At 40.1% G+C, this 21857-nt stretch overlaps 1 protein-coding gene across 4 annotated transcripts in view; it reads right to left on the reverse strand.

Moving 5' to 3' along the window:
• ZFAND4 (zinc finger AN1-type containing 4) overlaps positions 1-21857 on the reverse strand; it is a 77268-nt gene that overhangs the window by 21563 nt on the left and 33848 nt on the right. For 2 of the 4 annotated variants that reach the window (XM_006147689.2, XM_014587556.2), the window contains 3 exons: positions 14910-14985; positions 13504-13571; positions 7585-7768 (listed from right to left, as the gene is read on the reverse strand). In XM_006147689.2, the coding sequence (XP_006147751.1) occupies positions 7585-7768; positions 13504-13571; positions 14910-14985 (328 nt within the window). Of the gene's footprint in view, positions 1-7584; positions 7769-13503; positions 13572-14909; positions 14986-17580; positions 17659-21857 lie in introns of all 4 variants that reach the window. The other 2 variants (XM_006147690.2, XM_006147691.2) reach the window with 2 other exon arrangements.

The raw sequence follows: 21857 nt of genomic DNA on the forward strand, positions 1-21857 counted from the left end.
TTTCTAAAGGACCTTGCCCCCACCCCAGGCCTGGGGGGGGGGGACAGAGGGTTGTAGCCCTATTCCTAAACCTTCTATGGTGGCATTAGACAACATTAAAGTTGTGGGTTAATTACACACACCTCAGGCATATCTGTTTTAGAAGCCTCCAAATCTTAGGGGTGACATTCAGAGGTTTAATAAAGACATGAGTTTACTTATTAGGGAAGGCCCACTGACGGCCGCGTGAAGAATGGTCCATGTGTCAGCAAATACAGGCTCAGGTTTTCTATGTTCCGAACGAAGTGGCCATAAATTAAGTAAAGACACATTGTTTAGGGGTTCTAATATCAGATCAGCTTATCAATGAACAGAGTCTGCAGGGTATGTCTGGGGTTTGGTGTTTTTAGTCTTGTGATGTTAACTGTGGGAGAGGTGAGAGACGTCTCTTGGAACGGCCGGGGCCACAGGCCAGTTTTATGAGATAAAGAAACGGTCACGAGGGGTTAATAAGGTTTAGCTAGGCTAGCAGCCACATCTCAGAGGAGAAGGGTGGTGGGGGAGAGAGCTCCACGTGTGGAGTTCACTGTCAGCATTAAAGGAGAAACACAGGAACTTGTCTCGACAACCAGTGCAGTGTGTCACACTATCTGTGACGATCCCTGCTACCCACTGTAAGGCAGTGTGCTCGGGACACAACAGCACAGCCCTGAGTAGTCACCCTGCACACTGCTGCTTCCCAAACGCCTCCTCTGCCAGACGCTGTCTGCACACAGTGCTGAACACAAACTATATCAGGCAGATGCTCCCCTACCCTGCTTTACAGATGAAGAAACTGCAGTTGCGGTGATTAAATGATCTGGCCCAAGGCCAGAAAGCCAGTGGAGGTGGACCTCCATCTGCCGGTCCCAAAGCTGATTCTTTCTACTATGAACTTCCTGCTGCTTCGCCAGGCACCAAACAACAGGCCTTACTACTTCACACCTGAGAACCCAAGCGAGTGACAGAACTTCCAGAGTGCAGCTTTGCCTCGAGGTCACTATACCTGAAAAGTAAAGTTATGCGAAGGTTTTTGTCACTTTCTGACTGTTACTGTGTGGATCATGGTTTGTCCCCCAAATTTCATGTTTTGGAGTACAGTCTCAGTGGGTAGTGACTGGCTGTCACCCAGAAATACATGTGCTGGGACGTGATTATATGGTAAGGCATTAAGTCAAAACTTAATTCCTTCATGGTGTTTCAGGCTGACACCTTTGGGTGTGACAGTGTCATCAGGGTGGAACTCTATGACAAGCATGGCAGGCATATGAGCAGAGAACGTAAGACCAGAACCAGTGCAGTCCACGTGGATACAGACCACCTCTGCTAAAGGCTCTGCTCCTACCATTCTGTGATGCCTGTGGACTCTCAGCTACCAGAGCTGTGGGTTACTGCTTCTATTTCTTTATCATTTACCCAGTCTCAAGTATTTCTGTTACCAATGGAATAATGGACTAAAATACTGATTCAATTCAACAGATCTTTATCTATGGTTTCATGGGATATACAAGGAGACTTCAAAAAGTTCATGGGAAAATGGAGTTATATTTAGATATAAAAATATAATTTAAATCCAGGCATAATGTTTTCATAATATGCATTTCCCATGAACTTTCTGAAGACCTCTCATAAATATAAAAAGGGACAATCATGAATATTTCATTGGATGCATTTTAGAGTAAAAAAGACTTTTGGGGACCAGCATAATGGCTGTCACTGGACTCCCATATAGTCGACTGCAGTTTATGAGTCCCGGACCCAGTGGCTTAAACTCATGCCTGGCATGTGTGCATGCGTGCCTAAGATCCTGAGAGGAGAATGGAGAAGAAAGGATTGCGGCATGGCCATCCCCCATGGGGGGGGGGTGATTTCTCGCTCTCTGTCTCTTTCTGGCGAGCACATGCGCCCTATACCTTTTTTTTTTTTTGGAGAGATTTTTGCTATAGGGCGCATGCGCTTGCCAGCCAGCCAGAGAGAGACATAGAGACAGAAAGCGAGAAATCACCCCCCAGGGGAAATGATCACGCCACAATCCCTTCTCCTCCATTCTCCTCTCAGGATCTTGGGCACGCACGCACATGTGCCCGGCGTGAGTTTTAAGGCACCGGGTCCGGGACGCGAACCGCAGTCAACTACGTGGGAATCCAGCGACATAGCCATTACGCTAACTACTGGTTCCCCAAGAAAACTTTTAACTTCATCTAATTTTTGTCTCAAAGAAATCACATTATTGTGTTTTCACTCACAAAGCACAGATTCTTAAAATCAGTTAAAAATCAATCATAATATTTTTACAGATGGAACAAATGTATTATTTAACAACTAGAATAGAATAAAGTAATTTATATATTTAGTCCAAAAATGTATTTGTATACTTAGATATTCTCATATTTTCTTGAATATCTAAATATTTTCTTGAGTGCTAAATTGAGCTTTCTTTATATCTTTTAGTTTAATAATATTATTAAAAAATGAGAGATGGGAAAATGTAATATTTATTCCAACACAAATATTGTCCACCCCAAAGCCAAGATTTCCTTTGACTTTCACAGAGAAGTTACCATTTAAGTCTTGCAATGTCTCCTTTTATTTCTTTCCATTTAAAAAAAAACAGTAAGATGGAGCCAAGAGGTGGTGTGGTGATTAAGGCATTGAACTCCCACATGGCCGATCATAGTTCAAGTCCTGGACCTGGCATCTTGCTTCCTCAATTTCTCTTTCTCTCTTTCTCTGTTGAGCACACACACCCTGTACCAAATTTAAAAAATAATGATAAGTAAAATTGAATAAATAATCCTTAAAAAAATTAAGATGGCATGATTTACTAAAAACATTTGAGACTAGAAAAGACTAATGCTATATTTTGTATCAGAGTGAACCACATAAACACCCAGTTCTCCGTTTTTCTTCTTAGAGCAAGAGCCAGCAAACTATGGATATGGGTTAAATCTGGCCTGCCTCCTATTTTTGTGTGGCCCTTAACTTAAGAATAGTTTTTTAAACATTTACATAGTTTAAACAAATCATAGTATTTTGTAACACACACAAATTATACAGGGCTGGGGCCTGAGGTCAGGGATTAAGGGATCCGGATCCCACACGATCCAACACAGTTTGAGTCCTGGCCCCAGAGGCTTGAGGGACTTGCCACATGCATGTGCATATGTGTCCCAAATTCTGGCAAAATGGAGAAATAAAGGAAGAGGGATGGTGGTGTGAGCACACCTCAATGGGGGTGCTTTCTCTCTGGCAAATGCACATGCCCTCTGGCAATATTTTTTTGAGATCACACACAATATTTGTGTCATAATAAAGTTTTGCTGGAACACAACCATGCTCACTTGATCATGTTTACCTATGGCTACTTTTACACTATGAAAATGCTTAGAACTAAAAGTGTTTTAAATTTGAGATTTTTTTCAGCTTTTATAATACTTGCAATATACATAATGAGATATCTGGGACTGGACCCTAAGTCTAAACACAAAGTTCATTTATGTTTCATATATGCCTTATAACATGAAGGTCAATAATTTTATGTAATGTTTATATACTGCAGCTTTTTTCAAAGTCTTTCGCTTTTTTTAAAAGAGAGATTTTTGCCATGGGGCGCATGCACTTATAGGAGAGAAGAGAGACAGAAAGTGAGAAATCACCCCCTGGGGGATGGTCATGCCACAAATCCTCTCGGGATTTTACACACACATGCACATGTGCCCAGCATGTTTTCTAAGTCACCAGGTCCAGGACTCAAACCATGCTTGACTATGTAGGAGTCCAGCAACATAACCATTACACCATCTGCTGGCCCCTAATTTTTTTTTTTTCTCCATGAGAGTAAGAGAAAGAGTGTGAGAGAGGGAGAAAGACAGACAAGCTCCCTTAAGGGTCTTGCACTACTCTCGCCATCTCTGGCCTTGCCAGGTGGCCACAACTACAGATGTGTGTGCCTAGTATTACAAGTCAGCTGAGGAACTGAACCCACAATCTTCCATATGGATTCAGCGTCACTTGAGTGGCATGTTACTGACAAACCACCGGCACGATCCTCTATTTCAGTGTTTTTAACTAAGACCCATCACACGAGGCCAGGTGAATTGTCCCACTGCGGCATCATGTAGGCACTCAGAAAGCTTCAGACTCTGAAGCCATTTGGACTTATATGTTTATGTTAGGGATGCTCAACTTGTATCCTTCATTTTGCTTCTTAGCCTGAAAATCTTAAAATAGTTACCATCTGGACTTTCACTAAAAAGTTTGCTACCCTCTGCTGTATAGTAAGACAACCTCTTCCACGGCAGGTGAGATCAGTGTCCTTCAAGGTATGACTAGATGTTTTTCTATTCCCCTTTCTTACCCACCCATACCTTTTCTTGTCCAATTATAGTAGATAAATAGAAAATAGAAAAATAAGCAAAAACTTATCTCAAGGAACAATAACACCATTTTTTTTTTTTTTGGAGAGGTTTTTGCTATAGGGCACATGCGCTCGCCAGACAGAGAGAGACAGAGAGACAGAAAGTGAGAAATCACCCCCCAGGGGGGATGGCCACGCCGCAATCCCTTCTCCTACATTCTCCTCTCGGGATCTTGGGCATGCATACACACGTGCCTGGCGTGAGTTTTAAGCCACTGGGTCTGGGACGTGAACCGCAGTCTACTATATGGGAGTCCAGCGACATAGCCATTACACTAACTGCTGGTTCCACAATAACACAATTTTAACTGACCTCTATGACAGCATTTAGGCTAAGTCACAAATACAAACAGAAGCTGAAGGGGAGAAAACAGGAATAAGGGGGAAAATGAAATTTCAATCAGAAGGCAAAAGGTATACACAACATGTTATAATGACAAAATCTGGAAAATCAATGATGAGTTTCTAAAGGGCCTCACATGCTAATCTGAGGATCTTACATCTCCTGAGGGAAGGAGCAGACACATGGAGAAACTGGTAGGAAGGAATTCCTGCCGCCGTCCAAGCCTGCAGTCCTCTCCGCTACCTCTTCTCTCCTCCCGGCCCACGTGTCTACACCAAGTTTGTAGTGATAACCAGATCTGTGAGAGTCGACAGTCAAAACCTGTCTGTCACGGTCTGCTCTGTGTGGCCATAAAAATAAATGAGTCTAGGGAACCAGCAGTTAGCGTTATGGCTATGACGCTGTACTCCCACGTAGTCGACCGTAGTTCACATCCCGGACCCGGTGGCTTAAAACTCACGCTGAGCACGTGTGCGTGCGTGCCCAAGATCCCGAGATGAGAATGGAGGAGAAGGGATTGTGGCTTGACCATCCCCCCTGGGGGGTGATTTCTCGCTTTCTGTCTCTATGTCTCTCTGTCTGTCTGGCGAGCACACGTGCCCTATAGCGAAAACCTCTCAAATAAAAAATAAAAAAAAAAAATAATAAAATAAAATAAATGAGTCTAATCTTTCTTTCGTGTAACGCTGTATCCTGAAAAGAACCGCAAAGGAATCCGGTGACGTGCAACCCCTGGTTCAGACCTGTGCAGTCTTCTGCCTGGGAGTGCAGCCGTGACTACAGACGGCTTCAGAGGCTTCTAGCCATCTGAGTACGGCAAAGGAGAAGGGACTTGGCAGATACTGTTTAGGCTCCAAATCAGTTAATTAAAAGAGAGCTGAGGGGAGTGTCAATCCCATAGTCAGAAACAAATTGTCATATAACTGAAAAGAAATCAATTCTGATGACACGGTGACTGTACTGAAAAGATCCTCTCCCTCAGTCAAGCCTCAGATAAGAACGTACCTTAACTACAGCCTTGAGGGACCCTGAACGGAGCATTCGGCTACACTGTGCCCAAACTCTTCACCCCAGAAACTGCTCCCCAGGGTACTGGTTGTTTTTTCCTTTGATTTTACCACTAGCTTTTGCTTTCTTAGAATTAACTTTAATTACCTGTAACACCTTTCCCTTGTCTCCTCGGCAAACTGCTACTCCTCTTTTAAGGTTACTTCATCTCAGAGGTTGTCCCTAACTCTGTTCCTTTCAGGTAAAACAAAGAGCCTCTCATCTGTTTTCTCAAACATTTTGATACTTTAAAAATGTTTTTCTGTTCTTTACTCCTGACAGAACACATGTATATGTGTGTGTTTGAGAGAGAGAGAGGAGCATCTTCCAAAGGTCCGGTCATCCCATAACACTCTTCCTCCAGGTCCTCAGCTCATGGACACTCGAGTGCATGCCTGGTGCACTGCAGGCTGACTGAACTGGGGATCTGGACCACAGACAGCACGTGGGATCTGGCTCCTCCTAGGAAGCACATTACTGCTAAGCCATGGAGCTAGCCTTTGATATCTTTTTATAAAGGTAACTGGTATTTTATCATAGATAACACTTAGAGCAGAGTGCATGCCCACGAAGGTAGGGAAACAATCTTTGTAATACCAGCGCCGAGCTTAGTGACTGTCCTAAAACTTAAGTAAACAGTTAATGACTTTAAGTGAAAGGAGATTAAGAATCGTAGTAAGTCAGAAAGCAAAACCTAGAGGTTACTTTGTGGAATTCCCTTGTTTTTCTATCGCTTGGCTAAATATCTGTAGAGTTTTTCTTTTTGAGTTTAGAAGTAACATTGCAATTTCCCTTTTATAGAGCAGGAAAAACAAAACCAGAGAAGAGACGTATCCACTTTTTTTTTTAAATAGGTTTTTGCTATAGGGCACATGCGCTCGCCAGCCAGACAGAGAGAGACAGAGAGACAGAAAGCAAGAAATCACCCCCCAGGGGGGATGGCCACGCCGCAATCCCTTCTCCTCCATTCTCCTCTCAGGATCTTGGGCACGCATGCACACGTACCTGGCGTGAGTTTAAGCCACTGGGTCTGAAACTTGACCCACAGTCGACTATGTGGAAGTCTAGCGGCATAGCCATTACACTAACTGCTGGTCCCGAGACGTATCCACCTTTAAGCAGAATTAAATTTTGAGGACCAGCAGTTGGCGTAATGGCTATGTCGCTAGACTTCCACATAGTCGACTGTGGGTCAAGTTTCAGACCCAGTGGCTTAAACTCACGCCAGGTACGTGTGCATGCGTGCCCAAGATCCTGAGAGGAGAATGGAGGAGAACGGATTGCAGCATAGCCCTCCCCCCGGGGGGGGTGACTTCTCACTTTCTGTCTCTCTGTCTCTCTCTGTCTTTCTGGCGAGTGCACGCACCCTACAGCAAAAACTTCTCCAAAAAAAAAAAAAAAAAAGAATTAAATTTTGAAAAGACACTAACTTTAGGTTTAATCCTTCCTCTTATGCTAAACTTGTATAATATACTATTATAATAAGGCAATTAGTATGTATCTCAGAGTTTCAAGAAGTAGCAGCAATGAATCTTTTTCTTATGAAAAAATCCTACTCTGTAAAGAAATTCCAGTTCTAGAAATTACTCCAAGTAACTGTCATTTGAAGAACAATCACAGAATTACATTGAGTGGTGGGGTAGAGAAGAGATGCATGAAATCTAGTTAGTCTTGGTAATAAACTAAGATTTTTTTGGTAATGTAAGGTAAACATAATTCTCCTTTACTAAGTGAGGCATGCAAATGAAAACCTATTTACCTTAAAGATTCAGATAATGGTGTTAAAGTGCCATCTCCCCTATCTACTACACGAAAGAAATTCAACTGATCTCCTTCTCGGTACACCAGAAAGGTCACTTGTTTGTTGCAGGTCTTCTCCCAACCCTCATCTCGACTGTGATCCATGAACTCAGCCATCTCTCTAAGCGGGTCTTCCATAGGAACTACAAATGAAAACATCAATAAACAAGCTTTAAATTCATATCAAGTCTAACGCATCAGTACAGTGACAGGACAAAACGTGCTGAATGTGGACTGAACAATCACCCTGTGCTTGTAAATATACGGTATCTTCAACTAGGTTTCTGATCTTTTTATAGTTAATATAGCATTCGCTATTGTATTAACATGAATGAAACAAAACTGCCTCATTATGTTGCTGTGTTAACTAAAACATGAGGATTTTTTTCCCCATGACATTAGAGTCTGTATACTTGCTAATTTTATGACATTATTATCTATTATTTTCACTACATACCTCTTCCAATATTTTCAAACATTGGCTCTAAACAGTCAATAATTAAAAAGCAACACAAATCCCACTCACTTTCGAACAAAAATGAACGTGTGTATACACACACAGACACAATTGGGATACATATGTAAAAAATCGGAAGCAAGTAACTCTCTTTTTCTGGTTTTTATGTGAAAGCTCATTCTTCTTAGAGTTGCTCTTTCACGTGCTTTAGGTAATTAAAAGTACCCATAACTCAGAAGACAAGGAGACCTCTTAGTGCACTAAAACCACAATGTGTGAAATGGTCAATACATTGTTTCTTGAACACAGCTGCCCAACTGTCCTGGTAGGTATCCATTTGTTCTGTCGGAATACACGAAGTACACAGGGTGACTGGGGCTACCTGACACACACTCCCCACCCCTGTACTGGTCTACTGGTGGGCTCTGGTGGCCTGGAGTTGTCCTCAGGTTTGATTTATACTGAACTATCATTACAGTATGCTCATCCACGCAGCCAAAAATTTTACGCCTGTGGGGGGAATAGGTCTCATGAGATTGCTCATAGAATAGATATTCCAGAAGCCACTAACCCTCAGATTTAGTAGTCTAAATAACAGTTCCAGGAAAGAAAAGAAAGTTTGCTCCCAAAGCTGTTCTCATGTCATGTGGCCTAAACATTTGCTTCTCCTAAAAAAGGCAACAATTTTCCAAGCTGCCTAACTTCCACTTATTTATTTATTGAAAGAATCACAGTGCTGTACAAATACTTTAAGAAGAAGCTGTAACAACACTGGGCACATGCCTGTCTTCTCAGCTACTTGGAAGGCTGAGGTAGGAAGATCTCAACTTTGAGGCCTGCATGAGCAATCTAGAGAGAACCTGTTTCAAAATAAATGAATAAATAAAAATTGCAACAAGAGGAAAATATTGCATTGAGGCAAGAGGAAAATATTAAACTCTGAAAGTAATAAAATAAAAATATCAAAGATGTTCTAATATCTTAAATTCAATACCATTACTACTTAAAACATAAAACTCTTAGAAATAAGATTTAACTTAATTATTTGAATGCTTTAATGGACTCTTTCACAGAAATAAAACATGTAAATCAAAAGATGTTTTTTTAAATAAATTCCTGTCCTATTTTAAGTTAATGCTCCACTTTCCACAGTAATAAGAAATAAAATCAAGGGAACCAGCAGTTAGCGTAATGGCTATGTCGCTGGACTCCCACATAGTCGACTGCGGTTCGCGTCCCGGACCCGGGGGCTTAAAACTCACGCTGGACGCGTGTGCGTGCGTGCCCAAGATCCCGAGAGGAGAATGGAGGAGAAGGGATTGTGGCGTCACCATCCCCCCTGGCGGGGGTGATTTCTCGCTTTCTGTCTCTCTGTCTCTCTCTGTCTGTCTGTCTGGTGAGCGCACGCACCCGATAGCAAAAACCTCTCCAAAAAAAAGAGAAAGAAAGAAAATCAATAGGCCCAGCTGTGGTGGCATGAGTGTGCAGGAGGGCACTGTTGTGAGGTGACTGAGGCTGTGTGGGCTTTATTATTTTGTTTAGAAAATAGAATTATTATCATCTTTTTCTTAGCTATCCCAAGATTTTGCAAGATATAATACTTTGGCTATTGAACTAATTTACAAAGATTATAGAAAATAAAGGTAATAATGTTAGAGTCAATTAACTAACATTCTTTTATTTCTTTTTATACATTTTGCCATAGGGTGCGTGCACTTGCTAGAGAGGGGGAAAGTGAAAAATCACCCCCCAAGGTGGATAGCCATACCACAATCCCTTGTATAATATACTATTACATATACTATATATGATTATTATATACTATATACTAGTATACCATTAGTACCAATAGTATACTAGTATTATATACTAATATACCAGTCTCCTCCTGGCATTTTGGGCATGCATGCACATGTGCCTGGTGTGATTTTCAAAATATTCCAGAAGCCACTAACCCTCAGATTTAGTAGTCTAAATAACAGTTCCAGGAAAGAAAAGAAAGTTTGCTCCCAAAGCTGTTCTCATGTCATGTGGCCTAAACATTTGCTTCTCCTAAAAAAGGCAACAATTTTCCAAGCTGCCTAACTTCCACTTATTTATTTATTGAAAGAATCACAGTGCTGTACAAATACTTTAAGAAGAAGCTGTAACAACACTGGGCACATGCCTGTCTTCTCAGCTACTTGGAAGGCTGAGGTAGGAAGATCTCAACTTTGAGGCCTGCATGAGCAATCTAGAGAGAACCTGTTTCAAAATAAATGAATAAATAAAAATTGCAACAAGAGGAAAATATTGCATTGAGGCAAGAGGAAAATATTAAACTCTGAAAGTAATAAAATAAAAATATCAAAGATGTTCTAATATCTTAAATTCAATACCATTACTACTTAAAACATAAAACTCTTAGAAATAAGATTTAACTTAATTATTTGAATGCTTTAATGGACTCTTTCACAGAAATAAAACATGTAAATCAAAAGATGTTTTTTTAAATAAATTCCTGTCCTATTTTAAGTTAATGCTCCACTTTCCACAGTAATAAGAAATAAAATCAAGGGAACCAGCAGTTAGCGTAATGGCTATGTCGCTGGACTCCCACATAGTCGACTGCGGTTCGCGTCCCGGACCCGGTGGCTTAAAACTCACGCTGGACGCGTGTGCGTGCGTGCCCAAGATCCCGAGAGGAGAATGGAGGAGAAGGGATTGTGGCGTCACCATCCCCCCTGGCGGGGGTGATTTCTCGCTTTCTGTCTCTCTGTCTCTCTCTGTCTGTCTGTCTGGTGAGCGCACGCACCCGATAGCAAAAACCTCTCCAAAAAAAAGAGAAAGAAAGAAAATCAATAGGCCCAGCTGTGGTGGCATGAGTGTGCAGGAGGGCACTGTTGTGAGGTGACTGAGGCTGTGTGGGCTTTATTATTTTGTTTAGAAAATAGAATTATTATCATCTTTTTCTTAGCTATCCCAAGATTTTGCAAGATATAATACTTTGGCTATTGAACTAATTTACAAAGATTATAGAAAATAAAGGTAATAATGTTAGAGTCAATTAACTAACATTCTTTTATTTCTTTTTATACATTTTGCCATAGGGTGCGTGCACTTGCTAGAGAGGGGGAAAGTGAAAAATCACCCCCCAAGGTGGATAGCCATACCACAATCCCTTGTATAATATACTATTACATATACTATATATGATTATTATATACTATATACTAGTATACCATTAGTACCAATAGTATACTAGTATTATATACTAATATACCAGTCTCCTCCTGGCATTTTGGGCATGCATGCACATGTGCCTGGTGTGATTTTCAAACTGCCAGGTCCAGGACTTGAACTGCAATGAACCATGTGGGAGTCCAGAGCCTTCACCACGCCATCTGCTGGCCGCTTAACTAGCATTCTTAATGTCAGAGACTTATTTATTAATTGGACTTATGAAGTTGTACTATGTGACATAAGGTAATGTTTTGTTTTGGTTTGTTTTTTTTTGAGAGATTTTCGCTATAGGGAGCGTGTGCTCACCAGACAGAGAGAGACAAGAGAGACAAAAGCAAGAAATCACCCCCCGGGGGGATGGCCACGCCACAATCCCTTCTCCTCCGGTCTCCTCTCAGGATCTTGAGCATGCACGCACATGCGCCCGGCGTGAGTTTTAAGCCACTGGGTCCAGGACGCAAACCGCGGTCGACTACATGGGAGTCCAGCGATAGAAATTACACTAACTGCTGGTCCCAGACATAAGGTAATGTTTATAGCAACAACTCTGAAGTTAGTAAAAGAATCCTAAATGTTGACTCAGCCATTATGTTAAGATAGAATTATATATTATTAAATGGCATGTAAACCCCATTGGATAGGGTTGTCAGGAAAGTCATGTCCTGTTTTTTTGTTTTTCAATGAGAAAATGCATCTTGACTTTCCTGACCACCCAACATTTTTTTATAATGTGTGTAGTATTGTCTTTAAGCCACAATATTTAATCAGAATGCTAAGATTTTTCACTAGGACTGAAATAATTTTAAATGTTTATGAGAAGGAGAATAAATGCTACAGATTCTGAGTTAAATATATGTGTATGTAAATTTCACTTCTCTTTTTTAAAATAAAAATGAAAGTTATCACTTACCCTCTGGTTGTTCAAGCTTTGTAGTAAAAGCTTTGTAATAGTTTCTTGCTGTAACTTTCTGTATCTTTTTTGTGAATTTAAAAATCAGCAACTAGAACTTCTTTTTTTATATTTGGTCATCAAAAAAGTCATGATGTATTTTTCTGTTGTTTTTGTAATGCAAAAATGCATCATGACTTTTCTGACCTAATATTTAACATTTTAAACCTGAAACTGAAGAGTAAGTATTGATCCTACTGCTGGTTTACTTCCACCTGTTAGTTAGTAAGTTAGTGAAGGATTAAACAAATCTGAAGGCCTTCCCCCAAATGAGGTCTACAGAACAGGAATGCTCTGAGTAGTCACCTCCTCTTAGTGGGGATTCATGTGACATACCTGACTCAGGGACCAGGATGAACAGTTCCAGTTCCTCTCATACTTAGAACTTTCTTGTCTCTGCTCATGTCATCTTCTCTGAGGACCCTTCCAAATATCCTTCTCCTTTTTAGTTTATCCTGTTAACTCTACAGTACTTACAGCTACCTGAAATTGACCCAATTCTTTACCAGCCTTCTACAGGCAATGCCACGAGGCAGGGACTTGGTCTCACATGTTTACTGCACTTGGAATACTGCACTGAATATCTAGAAGATGCTCAATAGGTACTTGTTGAATGAATGATGAATGGACTCCAGAGATAATTCACATCATGAGAAAGGATTCAAGAGGGCCCACGTGGGCCTCAACCTTGAGGTCCTCCTGCCTCAGCCTCCCAGGGAGCTGAGATTACAGGCGTGCCACAGTGTTGTTACAGTGTTGTTCCTCAATGGATCCCAGGTGCAAAAAAAAACCCCAGGTAGACAGACAAGTTTGGAATTTGCACAATTATTATCCAAAGAACTGAAGAATCAGTAGATTAAAAAAAATAAAAAGCAACAAGCCTTATATGAACCTAAACACAGTAACAATATAATATTTGTACTATGTGATACCATTTCCCTTCCCTGTACTAGTGAAGTTTATTTTTTAATGTCCCTGAATTAAATAATTTATTTGATTAAGCTTAATAATTAAATTAAATGAGATTTTCTAAAATTTATTTTAAAGTTTCAGCCTCTACACATTTGGGTTTCAAAGAACAATGCTTAGTGGAGGAAAAAAAAAATATGTTTCCAAGACCTGACAGGAGAAAGGAAAACTGACTAAAATCTGAGGCTATAAGAACATTAAGCTGACCTGAAGAATGTAATTGTTAAAATGTTTGAAGATGATAATTGTTAAATTGCTTTAATATATTATACTACACCTACCTTTTCTAGTATTTATAGGTCCGCCACGCATAGCCAGTACTAGCTTCAAGGTGCAACCTTCTGAAATGCTGTAGTTAACACAAAAATAAATCATAATCATCAAAATACAGTGTCAAATGTACACATTATTATATGGTTTATCAGACACAGTGCCTACTTTGTAAAATATAAAAAAAGATAAAAGAGTGTGAAGAAAAAAATTAACATATTTACTTGTATGAATAATGAAACAGTCAAAAAAGTTCTCATAAGCCTTAAATACAGGAAGGACAACTATGATCATGTGGTTCCTTTCACAGAGAAAGAAAAGGTGGCCACAAAAGAAAAAAAGGCTTGCCTAAGACCCAAAGTGTTAGAAAAGAGCAGATCTAGGGGCTGGCAGGTGGTATAGTGGTTGAGGCGCTGAACTCCCCAGGGCGAACTATAGTTCGATTCCTGGATCCTGCAGCTTGAAACTCACTCCAGGTGTGTGTGTGCGTGTGGACATGCACGCATGCCCAAAATCCCGAGAGGAGAACGGAGGAGAAGAAATTGTAGTGTGGCCATCTCCCTTGGGGGTGATTTCTCACTTTCTCTCTGCCTATCCAGTGAGGGCATGTGCATTTTAAAAAATGAAAATAGCAGATCTATTTAATAAAATAGAAAATATAATAGAAATATAGCAAATCAACAAGGTCTCCTGACTCTCAATGCCCTTCCAGCTATTCCACAATACCTCTCTTCAACAATGAGGGAGAAAGGAAAAAGTGACAAAACGTCAGAAAGTATGTTTATAACCACTGATGCACACAGTGTCACCTACTTAGTAACAGAAGACTGGCTTAATGAGAAATGAAAGACTTGGTTTAGACCAATTCTCTTACCCAAACTCTTGTGTAAAGACAAAAGGGGGGCAACCAGTGGCATGGTGGTTAAACTGGATGGAACCTACATGGCCAACTACGTGAACTGAGCCCCAGACTGCCAGCTTGAAAAACATTCTGGGCATGTGTGTGTGCGTGCCCAAAATCCCAAGAGGAGAATGGAGAAGGAACTGAGGTTTGATCATCATCCTTTGAGAGTGTCTTCTCACTCTCCCTACCCTCAGTACCGGGCAAGCACATGTACCATCAAAGAAAATTTTATTTATTTATTTATTTATTAATAGAGGAAATAGGTCAATATTCAAAGCAGTAAAGAAGACAAAATGATACACAATTTGGCATGAAAAATGAAAAGGTAAAACAAAAGTATCAGAGGACAAAGATAAGATAGTATGGGGGTATCAAGCTAAGGCATCTACAGTTTAGGGTTTTTAATAAAGTCTAGGAATCAGAGCTATTCAGAAGATGAAGAGACATGATCCGACAATTCAGAAGTCATAATACTGAATGCCTATAACACAGCTAATGCGCAATCACACTCACTTGTAATCATTCAAGCAATTATCATCTTCAAGTTCCATGTTATTCCAAATTAAGTGCTGCTGACAGATGGGAATACCTTGAGGGAAGGTTATTTAAAAAAAAAAAAGTGTTAAAAAATAAATAGCATTCTGAAAAGAGTATGAAACAAAGGTATTTCATTAAAGAATCATGAGTACTAATAAATTAAACATCCTTCTAAATTGAATACTAGATGCTTGACTGTACAGAATCATTGGTAAAAGAACTGGTAAGTGCAGTCCAATGCATTCACTTTGAAAATTAACTCGAAGTTTCAGGAGCTCTCGGACCCTAAAACAGTGTGTAACATTAGGGAGCCTTTTTAAAGACAAGATTATCACGAATTGATCCCAAAGAGTTTAAGATTTAAGGCCTAGAAGAGTCTTAAATGCTTCAAGGTACAGTTTAATTCAGTGTTGAAAGTATATTAGTGGACAATTTTCACTGCTGAAAATTATAGTCTGTAAGACTATTTCTTTACATTTTTGTGTCATTAGAGGAAGACTGAGGCAGATTCCATATGCTAGCATAATGAACCAATTTTAACAAACTGCATCAGGGCAAGCAAGTGGCATAGTGGTTAAGGGCACTGCACTCCCACATGACCAACTGTGGTTCAAGTCCTGAACCTGCTGGCTTGCTTTCTCATTCTCCTTTTTCTTTCTCTCACTAAGTCCCTCTCTGGTCAAAATAAAATAAATAAAGTTAAATAAAATAATTATTAAAAACAAAAACAAACAAACAAAAAAACTACACCTTTGACTGCCCCAAGAAAATTTGTATACTAGCCAGGGAATGAGCATGACCTACTCGATAGGACCACCTATGGATACGCATATTGAGGAACATCTTTTCCAAATATTTCACATACTGCTTTCTCAGATTACTTCTGCTTATGATTCTATAAAATAAATTGACTAGAATAACAGCAGCAGGTGCTGTATGTGTTAGCTTTCATTATCATAAGCCAGGCATCGTTATACGTGCTCACCCTATGTTGTAATTTAACTGCAACAACAATCTTGTGAAGTAGGTGTTGGCAATATCCCCATTTCACAGGTGATTAAACCAAAACAGAGCGATTAAGTGACATGCATAGAGTATGTGGCAGATCCAAGATGTTAAGCTCTAGAGATTGTAGTCGACATACATGAGGGATCCAAGCTCCTTAAACCACTAAGCAAGGCTGGCCCTAAAAAGCTTTTTAAAAAGTAGAATCAGTATGTCAAATTAGGTTTTTGCTTTGTTTTAATTATATTTTTCCTTCTTTACTGGTGCTTTATCATCAATATACAAACTGTACTATAATTTCTATTTTAAAAAAATCTCTTGAATTCACATCTTTTATCTGCAAACTTAATTTCTATTCTTCCCTTCATAGAAAAACTTCCCCAGAAGTGTATACAGTTATGCTAATTCTCCTCCTTCAGAGGAGAAACCCACTCCTAATCATGCTTTTTTCACTTTTACCAGTCCATCAAGATGGTTGAGATTATCAATTAACTCTATCTGCTAAATCTAACGGTCATTTCTCAGTTCTCAATCCACTTGGCCTATCAAAGCAGCAGACCATTCCCTCTTCCTGGCAATGTTTTTCTCACAAGTCACCACATTCTCTTAGTTTTGCTCTTACCTCAAACTGCTCCCTCGCAGCTTCTTTGCAGTCTATCCCAATCCCATGACCTCTTAATTTTACAGTATTCTTGTAGTGCTTCTCTTTTTCAAATATATTTCCTCCCTTGGAGACCTCAGCCTACCTCATGACTTTGAGTGCCTGCTACAAAGAAGATTCCCAAACTGCTCCAGTCTGCATCTCTTCCATGACCCTTAGATAAGCATATTCTTCCTATTCAGCAATCTCCTTGTATATCTAATAATCACCTCAAAATTAAAATGTCCAAAACCAAGCTCCTCAAAACCTTCCACTACAGTCTAACTCATCTGAATTTTTTTTTAAAAAGTTTTTGCCATAGAGTACATGCACTTGCTGGAGAGAGCCAGCAAGAAACAAAATGAGGAACCTCCCCCGCCAATGGGGATGGGCATGCTTCTCCTCCATTCTCCTCCTGGGATTTTGAACACACATGCACAAGAGCCTGGCGTGATTCTCAAACTACCAGGTCTGGGACTCGAACTGTGGTCAACCATGTGGAAGTCCAGCAACCTAACCACCACATCAACTGCTTGTCCCCTTACTCGTCTCAATTAAAGGTAAGTCCATTCTTCTAAGTTGCTCAAGTTAAACACCATGGAGTCAACTTTGATACTTCTTTTCCTCTTACATCCTACTATGGTTTTTAATTTTTTCAGAAGGCACATGCATTCATGAGAGAGCAAGAGAGAGAGAAAGTGAACCCCCTCCTCCCCCCCATTGGAGAATGAGCACACAGCAATCCCTTCTCATCCATTTCTCCCTAATTTGGGGATTTTAGGCACACACATTGGCATGTTTTCCAAGCTGCCAGGTCTAGGACTTCAACTGCACAGTCAGTCATGTGGGACTCAGCCACCTTAACCACCATGCCACCAGCTAGACCCCTACCATTACTAAGTGTCAGTAAATCTTGATGGCTCTATGCTATCCAAACATCTACAGTACAAGTACTTATTTTTTCAACTACCATTCTCTAGCCCAATACAGCACATTTCTTACCTAAATTTTCATAACAGACTCTTCTGCCTTTCCCTCTTCCCCCCACAGACTATTCTCAGCACAGCAGCCAGAAGAATCCTGTTAAAATAAATTTAAGACCTTCAGTTTTTAGTCTGGCATGAAAGGAACTTGGATGTCACCACTCCATTTTAGCTAAAAGTCTCAACAGACTAAAAAATCAACAACTTGGGCCAGTTGGTACCATGAAGGTTGAGGTGGCTGAATCCTACATGGCCAACTATGAATTTGGAGTCCTGGACCAAGCAGCCTGGGGGAGACAGAGGCCACGATCTTCTGCTAGGAACCAGTGATAAGATATGAAAACCTAAATTTTAATAAACAAATTGCTGGAGGCTCAATATATAAGCTGAAGATTAATTTCCAGGGTAGAAGAGAGCAGTAGGTAGTATGGAGGTCAAGGTGCTGGATTCCACATGGCCAGTTTTGTGATTCCAGAATTGGACCTGTAAGTTTGAGAATCACTCTGGGCTCATGTGCATGCATTCCTAAAATCCTGAGAGGAGAGTGAAGGAAAAAGGATTGAAGAGTGACCATCCTTCCTTGGAGGGAGGTGGGGGGGATGTCTCACTTTCTCTCTCTCTCTCTGTCTCTCTCTCTCTCTCGTAAGCATACATGCCCTATAGCAAAAACAGAAAAATCAAAACAAAAATTACAGGAGACCTACTTATGGGGGAGGAAGCATACTTTTATGGTATTTACTACCAGGAGTTTTACCAAATTCTCACAATGAATATCAGCAAAAACACCCTGTTTCTGGCAGGGGAGGGGAGAATAAACCATGTTCAAATAAGTCACAGTATTCTATTTTTAATAAGGCCTACCATCAGGAGAAACTATTAGGTCATCAGGAAAATCATGACCTGCTTTTCTATGCAAAAATACATCATGACTTTCTCGATTATCCAATAATTAATCAGAGTCTAAGCTGCCAGGATTTTATCAGAGTTTAATAGACTGAAAAAGAAATGCCCAACTCCAACTGGCTCTAGCCTTTCATATAGAATGTCACCTAATGAGCGCAGATTTGGAAGTTGTGATGCACTAGTTCAAAGTCCAGGGGCACAAGTTCATTAAAGGACTGAGACCTCATATAGGATTATAAAATGCCAGAACTAACATTGTCAAAGTGAATCAAAACATGGGACTCAACTATATATTGTCTACAAGAAATCCCTTTAAATATAAAGAACAAACACATAAAAGTGAAAAGATGGAGAAAAATATGCCAGGCTATCACTAAACAGAAGAGAGCAGGGGTAGCTATCTTATTAGGTTGTAATAAAAGTCATGACACATTTTTGCACAGAAAAACATAGAAAAAAAATATATCATGACTTTTCTGACCACCCAATAATTGAAGGCAGGACAGACAACAGAGAAAAAAAGTTATCAGAGGTAGACACTGCATAATGATACAGGGGTCAATTCTCCAAGAAGACCTAACAATCCTTCGTATTTATGCATCTAACAACAGAGCACCAAAATATGTGAAGCAGAGGGGCCAGCAAGTGGCATGATGCCTAAGACACTGGACTCCTACATGGCTGACCATGGTTAAAAACATCCAAACAAAGACCCAGTGGCTTGAAAATCAAGGCAGGTACATATACATGTGTGTCCAAAATCCTGAGAGGAGACTGGAGGAAAAAGAACTGTGGCATGGCCATCCCCAAAGGTAATTTCTTACTTTCCCCTTCTCTCTAATGAACTCATGGGTCCTATGTCAAAACTCTAAAAATAAATAAATAAATAAACAAAAACTGATAGGACTGCAAGGAGGAATAGATGATCCACTATTACAGTTGAAGACTCCAACATCTCTCTATTAATCTATTAAAAATGAACAGATCCAGTAGGCAGAAAATGAGTCAGGATATAGTTGAACTCAATAATCCAATTAATCAACTGGATATAATCAACATTTATGGACTACTTTACACAAAAACAGCATAATACAAATTCTTCTCAAGTTCACATGGAACATTGAATAAGACAGACCACATTCTAGGACATAAACATGCTTTAAAAATTTTAAAGGAAAACGAATTGTACAATATCTGCTCTTAGACCAAAATGGAATTAAACTTTAAAACACTAAAGACAGTTGTAATGATGTACAGTGAATGAATGCAAATAAATTTTAAAAAATGAAAAAAAAAACACTAAAGACAGGCAGAAAGTTCTAAAATACAGGAGATTAACATATTCCTAAATAACACAAAGGTCAAGAAGAAATCTCAAGAAAAACTTAAAAATGTAAGAACAAAATGAAGATAAAAATACAACTTATGAAAACATGTGGGATACAACAAAAGTAGTGTTAACAAGAAAAATAGGAACACTCAATGTACATATTAGAAAAAAGGCGGGCCACCAGGTGGCTTAGTAGTTAGGATGCTGGACATCCCACATGGTCGACTATGGTTTGCATCCTGGACCTGGCAGATTGAAACACATCAGGTACATGTATGTGCGCGCCAAAAATCCTGAGAGAAGAATGGAGGAGGGGCCAGCAGTTAGCATAATGGCTATGTCGCTGGACTCCCACACAGTCGACCGTGGTTCAAGTCCTGGACCCGGTGGCTTAAACTCATGCCGGGCGCGTGTGCGTGCTTGCCCACGATCCTGAGAGGAGGATGGAGGAGAAGGGATTGCAGTGTGGCCATCCCCCCTGGGGGGTGATTTCTCGCTTTCTATCCCTCTGTCTCTCTCTGTCTGGCAAGCACACATGCCCAATAGCAAAAAAACTCTCAAAAAAAAAAAAAAAAGAAAAAAAAAAAAAAAAGAATGGAGGAGAACGGATTATAGCATGGCCATCCTGCCAGAGGTTGAATTCTCACTTTCTGTCTCTCTGGAAAGCACAAGCAAAAAAACTCTTTAAAAAAGAAAAGAGCTAAAATAAGTAACCTAAGCTTCAAGTGCATTTAAAAAAAAAATCAGAGTAGAAAGCAATGAAATTTAAAACAGGGAATCACTAGAGAAAATAAAACCAAAAGCTGGTCCTTTGAAAAGATCACTAAAATTGATAACCCTCTAGTGAGGCTAAAAGAGGGGGCCAGCAGATGGTGTAGTGGTTAAGGCACTGGGCTCCCACATGGTTGACCATGGTATAAGCCCTAGACCCAGCAGCTTGAAACTCACACCAAATATATGTTCATGCATGCCCAGAATCCTGAAAGGAGAATGGAGAAGGGATTGTGGTATGGCCTTCTGCCCTGGAGGGGAGGGGAGGAAGGTGATTTCTCACTTTCTGTCTCTCCAGCAAGTGCATGTACTCTATGCCAGTCCCCCCCCAAAAAAGGGAGAAGACATACATTACTAATATTAGGGGTGGGGGGAGAGACATCACTACAAATCTCTTGGACATTAAAAGGGTAATTTAATGATAACTTAGATGAAAAGTACCAATACTTTGAAAGCCATAGCCTACCAAAACTCTTATAAGAATAAATCAGAAGAAGGTTCCACGTGGCTCCTACGAACTAGGCAGAAGAGGCCAGGCCTTCAGAAGAAGGTTCCACATGACTCCTGCGAACTACGTATTCCAGGGCATAGGAAAAATGAAGATTTTCTACTGATAATTTAGCCTACAGCAAACAAGCTAGTGGCAGAAGAAGCCAGGCCTTCAGAAGAAGGTTCCATATGTCTCCTGCGAACTAGGTATCTCAGGGCACAAGAGAAATGAAGATTTTCTACTGATAATTCCGCGCAAGCGTGAGGGCCCCCCCCGCCACATCCCCAGACTTCTATCTCTGTTTCTGTGTCTCTGTTTCTGTCTCTCCCTACTTCTGTCTTCCCTTTTTTTTTTTTTTTGGTAATTTTTCCTTTTTACATTTTTTTTAAAAGGCAAAGTTTTTCTCTTGCTCTCAGCTCTACCTTTTATCTTGTTAATTATCGCTCTGGTCCTCCCACCCAGGCAGAAGAGGCCAGGCCTTCAGAAGAAGGTACACATGGCTCCTGCGAACTAGGTATTGTGCACCGTGCGGTTTTGTATTTTGTGACTTAAAAAAAAAAAAAAAAGGCAAACAATAATTACAATTTTTTTTTTTTGGTTTTTTTGGTCTTCTTTTTCTCTTTTTGTTGTTGTTTCTCTCTCTTTCATTTTCCTTTTTCTTGTTTTTCCACTCTCCAATATCCATTTAATGTGTTTTTAGACGGATCTAAGAGCACTGTAGCTAAACATCCAAATACTAATAGGGTTAAAATATTCCTCAGTATCTACTGAATCTGCTGCACCAGCGATCACAACAGAATGG

This window comes from Tupaia chinensis, unplaced genomic scaffold (assembly GCF_000334495.1).
Source record: "Tupaia chinensis unplaced genomic scaffold, TupChi_1.0 Scaffold000217_1, whole genome shotgun sequence".
Taxonomy (NCBI): domain Eukaryota; kingdom Metazoa; phylum Chordata; class Mammalia; order Scandentia; family Tupaiidae; genus Tupaia; species Tupaia belangeri.